The sequence below is a fragment of the Trichoderma harzianum genome (assembly GCF_003025095.1).
Source record: "Trichoderma harzianum CBS 226.95 unplaced genomic scaffold M431scaffold_6, whole genome shotgun sequence".
NCBI classification, from domain to species: domain Eukaryota; kingdom Fungi; phylum Ascomycota; class Sordariomycetes; order Hypocreales; family Hypocreaceae; genus Trichoderma; species Trichoderma harzianum.
The window spans coordinates 2,189,638-2,197,500 of record NW_020209254.1 but is presented as its reverse complement, the minus strand read 5'-3'; the positions used below and the strand labels follow the sequence as shown (position 1 = coordinate 2,197,500).

General features: G+C 43.0%; 2 protein-coding genes across 2 annotated transcripts; both read left to right on the top strand.

Moving 5' to 3' along the window:
- Positions 1 to 4,908: 4,908 nt before the first annotated feature.
- M431DRAFT_5773 (hypothetical protein) lies at positions 4,909 to 6,885 on the top strand (the record flags this gene model as incomplete). Its single annotated transcript, XM_024921510.1, has 4 exons — positions 4,909 to 4,931; positions 5,446 to 5,802; positions 5,874 to 6,336; positions 6,397 to 6,885. The coding sequence occupies 4 exons, from the start codon at positions 4,909 to 4,911 to the stop codon at positions 6,883 to 6,885; spliced, it is 1,332 nt and encodes a 443-aa protein (XP_024774880.1).
- Positions 6,886 to 6,968: 83 nt separating this feature from the next.
- Positions 6,969 to 7,377, top strand: M431DRAFT_438959 (hypothetical protein). Its single transcript, XM_024915179.1, has one exon. It carries the CDS (start codon positions 7,053 to 7,055, stop codon positions 7,269 to 7,271), a length of 219 nt encoding a protein of 72 aa, XP_024774879.1. The 5' UTR covers positions 6,969 to 7,052; the 3' UTR covers positions 7,272 to 7,377.
- The last annotated feature ends 486 nt before the right edge of the window (positions 7,378 to 7,863 follow it).

The window sequence follows — 7,863 nt, the reverse complement described above, 5'->3', positions numbered from 1 at the left end:
TGTATCTCAATTCTAACTGTTAGTACTGGTTTTTGGAATATAAATAAGAGAGGTTTTTCCTGAGTTTTCCTGTACTAGTAATTCAATTCAATGAACATATTCAACAAGCAAATTTGATCAATTTGATCCTTTTTACCCTTTGTTACTAGACCAGTGATAAGACTAGCTACCCTATAGCTTCAAAGTCTTATAAGTTACAGGGAGATAATCAGTCTTATATTTAATAAGTCCTTCTTCCACTTCTACTCCCGTAACGCTTATAATTTATAACGCTCGTTCTTTTTATTAAATAAGGATTCATAGTTCCTTAATTAGTTATAGTAAGATTAGATTGCAATCTACTCCGCTATTAATATACGTAATAACAGCACTGTTATTAAATTACGTATCTATTCTGAGTTTCTTTATTTTAGTTATTTTAACTATATTAATTTATATATCCTTTTTCTAGTTAGGATTATAGTTGTCTTTGGTAATAATGTCGAGATTTTTGCTTATCTATCGTCATTTTTATTATTATTAGAGTTTTTGGCACTATTGGTACTTATTAGTGTCGATCTTGTTGATGTAGTATTTATAAAAGCGTTTAATGTCCTTTTTATAGGCATCGCCCTTATTGTAGGTCTCGAAGTTAAATCTGTTACGGTATAACCAGTGTTAGAGTTAGATATACTTTTCTTTTTCTCTGTAATACTTTCTACAATATTCATCCTTGTATTGTAGCAGGTTGGTTTTAGGACAGGCTTCCCTTTATGCATGCTACTCTTTAACCTTATAGTCGAGGTATTATCTACATCCTTGGTTAGGGCACTGATCTAGGTTAACTTCTATGTAAATTTTATTATACAGGTTTCCGTATTAGATCTAGAGGTACTAATCGTAAATCTTTTATTCCCAGTATTCTTTACACAGTATTTTATAGCATTATTTCGCTATTAAATACCCACAGTCTTCCGTAAATAGGGTATTATACATAAGCTGTATTTCTTCCTATTTAAGGAACTAATCTCTAGTTATAATAGGGTAGTAGGGGTTTATATTAGTATATTCCGCTAACCTATTGTTGCTTAGCGCTTATCGCTGGGTGATTCCGTATTATTAAAGCATCTGTTAGAATTCGCTTAAGTTATATATTTCTATCCCTTCTAAGTCATAATCAGAGGATTCCTATCCGCAGGGGTAGTTTAGTCCCTAGGGTTCTCGTAATCTACAGTTTACGCATAGTTCCGAGATATTAAGGTCAGTGTATCCTCGATTCTTCTTATACTCTTCTTCCTATCTGCAGATAAAGGCATTTTCTTATTCCTTCTCTTCTTCTGTAAGTAGAATATTAAGGGCTTTGGATTATACTCTGTCGGCTTTATATTCTTCCTAAGTTATAAGGGCAGGCTAGTTGCTATTAACCTTATCTTTGGCTTCTTCGGAAGTTATAGTATCAACTGTAATTTATCTTAGCTGCTTTCTCTTAGGTACCTTAGGGTACTACTTTATTATTTCCTTTTCTTCCTTATACATAAGACATTAATCATCATAGCAGCCGGTCTAACTAAGTAAGTTATAAAGTACAGTTTCGATAGTGTTAATCCGAACCTTGTTAAACTTCTTATTCTCGTAGGTGGATTTTCTAAAATTATTGGGTTTCCTATGTTTACTCCAGCAGTCCTTTTCCTTATAGCCTGTCTTACTATAGTAGTTGCATTTACCCGTGAACTTACGGGTGTTAATAGTGTCTAGATCTATTAGTCCTGGTTTCCTATTATTTAATAAGGCTAAGTTGCGTTTCTTACTTTAGTTAGTATAATATTAGAGGCGGCGGTATGCCTTGTCGTTTCCTCCTTTTTCGGCTTGCTTTTCTTTCCGTTGTTTAAATTATCGGTTATTAATACGACTAGCCTTTTTGGAGAGTACTTCAAACGTAGCCGGAAGATCGTCTTATGCTAGTTTATCTTTTACTTCCGATTTTAGTCCTTAATAGTATAATATCTTCTTAGCTGCATCTTCAAGGTCTGTTTTAGCGCAGATTTAAATAAACTCGGTAGTGTATTTAGTACATACGCCTTGTTGTCGGAGTTTTAGCAGTGCGTTTTCTGCTTCCTTCTTTTCGTCGATCTGGCCGAATAGCGCCTTAAGTTAGTCTTTGAATTCTTTATATCTGTCGAAGAGTGCGTTAGTAGTAGCCTTTCTTTCAGCTCGGTCGTATTGCTTGAAGTCTCAGAGGTATAGTTTAAACCAATTCTTAGGTCCTTTAATAAGTCGGCTTCCTGCAACGCTGACTCGTTGTTCCGGCGGGGCTATAGTGGTTAGAAAGTACCTGAAATAGGACCTCATATCCGTGAGGAATCCCTCGATTTTTCATAAGTCTCTATCAAATAGTATTAGCAGAGGTAGCTTGATGATCTTACCTGGTTCCTTCTCGCGGGGACCTCCCTGCTGGCCTTAAGCCACGGGTAGTTGCCCTTGTTGTTGTTATTAAGCGTTAAGTCGTCTATTGAGCGTGTTGATGGTGTTTTATTAGTCCCTGATAGTTTATTCCATATAGGTAACTAAGGCTTTAAGGTCTAGGAAGCGCTGTCGTGCTTTAGCATCGTTGGCCGGTGGTTGAGGGGTCGTGATTCCTTCTATATTAGAATTTATTATTTCAGTAGTTTCTTTAAATAAGTCCGAAATTTTAATGTTGCTTCCGTATGTACTCTAGACTTCGCTTTCTTAATCTATTCCTACGTCTAGTACATAGAATTCAACCATTTAGTATCCTTATAATAATATTACCCGTGGTCTAAGGTAACCTCCGAATAAGAGTTATAAACGTATAATAAGCTAAGCTCCTATAGTGTTAGTATAAGAGGAATTCCTAAGGGACAAACCTTATGCTAGGTTTATGTTAGCGGATAGGCTAGGCTAGACTAGCAGGTAATTAACAAGGATAAAAGGGGTTTATTTACACAACTAGTAGATAATACTTTATAGGTATAATTAAGCGTTATTCTATATTCACAACTGGCTATCTAAACTATTCTAATAAGTGTTATAAAGTAAACTTATATATCCAGTTAGTTCTGGGCTCGTATGGCTCGTGAGACGAGCATGAAGAGTATAAGCTCGCTGAGCTCGTCGAACGAGTAAGACGAGCGGGGCCTGATTGGCTACTCGGATTATGGTTAATCCGGTCGCACCTGGTCGGTTGGCCCATTGTCGCGACCATAAGTGTTGGGTCGTGACACCCCAGCGTTATACAGCCTTTCGTTAAGAAATGCCGTTTTAGACGTCTTTTAATACAGAAAGAATAGCATTTTCAATAAATTCGGTCATTGCCTTTCCAAAAATTCAATTAGAATTAAAATTGGCCAACAATTCATTAAGAAATTACAATTGCAATAATGTAGGTTGATGTAGGATGATGGTGTTAAGGGGAAAAAAGCGGTGGCCGACTAGCCTGTGTGGCCGACTAGTGTGTGGTCTGACTTAACACGCCAAATCGACTCAATCAAAAGGGTCAATGGCCACAAATTTTATGTCGCACAGGTTCGGGCAGTGCGTGGGAACATCGGCACGGCTTCTTGATTCCGTGGCTTGCAAAACAAAGCACACTAAGGGGATTGTCCTCACGCCATGGAGGGTTGTGGCGGTCGGGAGGGTACCTGAAGAACCTCAAGCCAGCAAAAGCTTCTTGCAACTGGATTAAAATAGCACGCTGTGGTGCTCGATAGCTGACTGCAGGATCCATTCCAAAAATACCTACCAAGGTGCGGTCGGCTGACGCCACGATTTTTCTCCCGTGGAGATGAGATGAGACTACGACAAATAAACCGGTTTGGTGTCCAACAATTTATTTAATTTTTTTCTGTCTCGGGTGCTTTTTTAGACAGCGATCATCGTCACTTTAAAATCATGGCCTCGGTAGGGGGGATCGAATGGCAACTAAGCCGTCGACACAGCCTCCATGTTCAAGAACGGCACTCTGCACTCCCGTCCGGCTCTAGCTAGGCAGATGGTGGGATTGACTTGCCATGGATGCATGTGCTGCAGACAAAGATGCATCGTGCTCACTGGCCCGCTTCGCTGATCTAGGGGAGCGAGTGCTCGTATGGATGGATGGATCGCTGCAGTTTGCCGTCATCGCCGTCGTCGTTGTTCCATACGACACGATACGACCAAATGGATGAACCAAATGCTGGTACTACGCGTATAACGTGCTGGTACTGTAGCCCTGCTGCTACTATTCACTAACATTACCCAATTCACATTGATCAATTAATATTAGACTGCTCACAAGGCACATGGCCGAGTGTGTCCTCGGGGGCACTCGTATGAGGTATGTTGGTGTGTACTTCGTACTCCCGTATTAAACACATGTCTCACCATTCTAATCACCGGGCTCCAGCGCTGATCGCACGCCAACAGCTGCTAACGTCGCTCTAAGGCTCCGCCCAGTCAGCCCAGCCTAGGCATGCATGGCTCCCGGGAGTGGCCCCCCCTTGCCGCTGTGCTGTGCTTTTGCTGTGCTGTGCTTTGCTTTTGCTGCTTTCCATGCCCTGCCCCCCATGTCCGTCCCATTTTGATCCCGGCGAGTGTACATGCGCGATAGTTAGCATGGAGTACCTTAGGTACATTTGCTGTACTGTAGTGTCACATCGTAACTTCTAGGCTGTACAGTACAGTGCAGTACAGCACCGGGCCTGCATTTGCGCCGTCACGAGAATAACCGGCAAAAGATACTCCCTAGGTCGTAGTGCAGTGTCAACGGGTCGTAGAACAGATGCAGTCGATGCGACGAGGCTAATCCTTAGGCTGCTCAAAGAGGTACTAAGGCAATAAGGGTACGGCCTGGTACACACCCGCGGCCAACCTTGAAGGCAAGAGGTACACATAAGTACGGGTAGCTGCCCAGACGGCCAAGCTCAAATCGCCATGGTCTCCCCTGCCTCGCGAAAGTGCGTTTCACCTTGACCCATCTAACCCTCGTCCCGACCAGAAGTTGCCCCCTGGCGCTCCTACCCAGAATCTCTCGACTTTTAGTTCAGCGCAGTCCAGTGCAGCCTTTGCATTTCTCGCCGCCTCCGCTTTCCGTGTTATTTTCCCTTTCTTCCTCAAACCGCCTGCTATCTTTGTTCCAGTCTCTCGTTTGTTCCATGTTTCCGTCGTCGGCCTTTTTGTCGACCGATTAAGTGAACTCTATCAGCCCGATAGATTTCTTTCTTCTTCTTCCCGCATCTTTACTCACTACCGATTCATTTATTCCTTTTTCTTATCGACTCTTCGACTCTCTCTCTCTCCCCTTACTCGACTTTTTCCTTTCACCAACCATCCTTCGATCGACGACATTTCATTCATCATCGGTATCGAGACAGCCCACCCGAGCGTATTTTGAGCTTGGGAATGAATTAGTCGGCTCCGGTTCTTTGGGGCACCTGCAGCACTTCGTTGTCTATTCATCGCTTCCCGCAGACTCCCGGTAGGAGTCAACCAGTTGCCCATCGTGGCGGCCACACAAGAAGCTCAGAACTCCCTACTCCGAGGCGACCCAGCTTTCGACCAGAATGGCGCCCAGTATCACCACCGATCCGTCAGCCAGAGCGGCGATTATGGCGCTGAATACGGCCAGGCCTATCCCCAGGCATCATTAACACAGGCACCCTATGCGCAGCCTACATACGCCGAAAACACGAGCCTTCATCAAGACCCAGATACAGTCGGTGCTGCTGGCAGCACTGGCAAGAAATTTGCTTTCCTAAAAGGCAGATGGCCCACAGCCTTTCTGGCCATCACCGGTATCCAGGCTCTCATTAACCTGGCATTTGAAGCGTATGTTGACATTGCCCCCTTTCCTTTTTTTTCATGTCACAACAATGCGCCAGATACTAAGACTCTCACAGCTATGTTTTCGGCAAATTTCAGCTGAGCTTGGGTGACTACATCTCCGATCCCCAGGTTCAATCTCAATACAAGACAATCCCTACCTTTCTTACTCTATTCATTTTCGGTTTCCTTTACGAGTTGATCATCGTCCTGGATGCGCTACGTATGAAGAACACCATTCAGATCATCGGTGTCTGTATCGCCAACCTGGCTCTCTTGGTTTATGCGGCCCTCCAGATTGAGCAGATTCAGGTCGCCCTTGGAATCCTGGAAGACCACGGCTCATTGGAGCAGGGCATCACCTCAGCTATGCTCTGGGATGATATCAAGGCTTACCTGATTGCCTCACCTGTCATCATTGCCGTTGCCACCATTGGCATGGTCTATGTTGCCTGGAAGCTCTACCAGCAATTTGCCTGGGACATTCTCAAGAACATCGGTGCTGATTATCGCATGAAGAAGCGATTCCTTCACTACCAGGTATGAATCCTCTGGCGGTGTATTTCACAAGACGAAGCTTTAGACTAACATGATTGCCAGATTTACATCGCCCTGCTCAAGTTCGATTTCTTCTTCTTCTTGGGTTTCATCATTCAGTTTGTTGTCGTCGTCGCTCAAAAGACGGATCCCGAATTCGCTCTCACGATTGCAACTATCCCCGTCACGATTGCCATTCTGATTGCTGCTGCATTCTTCACCCAGCGCGAAAACAAGCCCGGCATGATTGTCGTCATCGTCCTTTACTTTGGCGGCCTGTCATACTTTATCTTCAAGCTTTTCCGTATCTACGAACCCAGCCGCGCTCAGTCCTACATGGCCGTCCGAAAATCTCTCACAGCGTTCGCCGTCATCACCATTCTGCTCATCATCATGACCATCATCAACGCCATCATCTGCATGCACAACTTCGGCTCCGGCCTCAAGGCCCACTTGATGGCCCCACGCCGAGTTGACGAGAAGAGCGACATCAACTCATTTGGCATGAACGATGTCAAGACTCCCATGGCAAACCGCATGACCATCGATTAAGGGAGTCACTTGCACAAAGTGGAGAGGGAAGATAAAAAATAATAAGCGCTGCGCGGAGATGGGAATGTACAAAGAAACGAATTTACGAAAGGGAACGGGATGGCCCCCTTTTTTCTCAATTGAGCCGCCACATGTAGGCTCATAACAATGGCTAACTCTGAAAGGCTATGCTGGATGGGGATATTTTGATAACATCCCGTAAATTAAATGGATACCAATTTTTTGCTTTGTCAGTTTCTTGCTTTTTTTTTCTTTTCTTTTCTGTTTGTTTGCTTCGTCAAGTAGGCTCAGCAATGAAGGGCGTTGGATCTGTACTTCGCATACCACCGAAGACAGCGGGGAGTTTTGTTTGGATACCCGTGATCATCATATCGAAGGATATATAAAGGGTGACTTATAGATGACCCGTGTCACTCCTCGACTACTTTTTGTTTTTTCTTCTTTTTCTTAAAAAACAAAAAAACTTTTTATCTATTGTTTCCTTTAATGTGATGAATCTCTCGTTGATACTTTCTCTACTTTCTTTTATTTTCATTTGTGTGAATAAACTGAGTTACGCCTCCAATAAAAAACAAAAAATCCATGTGACTTGAAATGGTTACGAGATGAGGCTTATTTTTTGTGTGATGCTACGTTGTTTATTCGAGATTTTGTTGTTTCTCATCTGAAACCGAGCTAAAACGAAAAGAACATGAAAGAGTATTACCAATCCAACCTTGTTGACTTGCTCCCACCCAATAAGAAAGAAGAGAAAAGAAAAAAGCATAAGCGATACCGAGTTATCGTAAAAAAGCCCAATTACTCCCAAAGAATGTATGATCCTCGCTTTGGTAAGCCAAAATAACAATAAGACGAAAGTAATGATATGAACACGGGGATGGAGGTCATAATATAAGATGGTCACCGTGAAAGACCCTGCCAAAGAGAAAAAGAGAGAGAGAGAGGAAGAGAGAAAAGATGCCAGATCTTTGTCGTGTC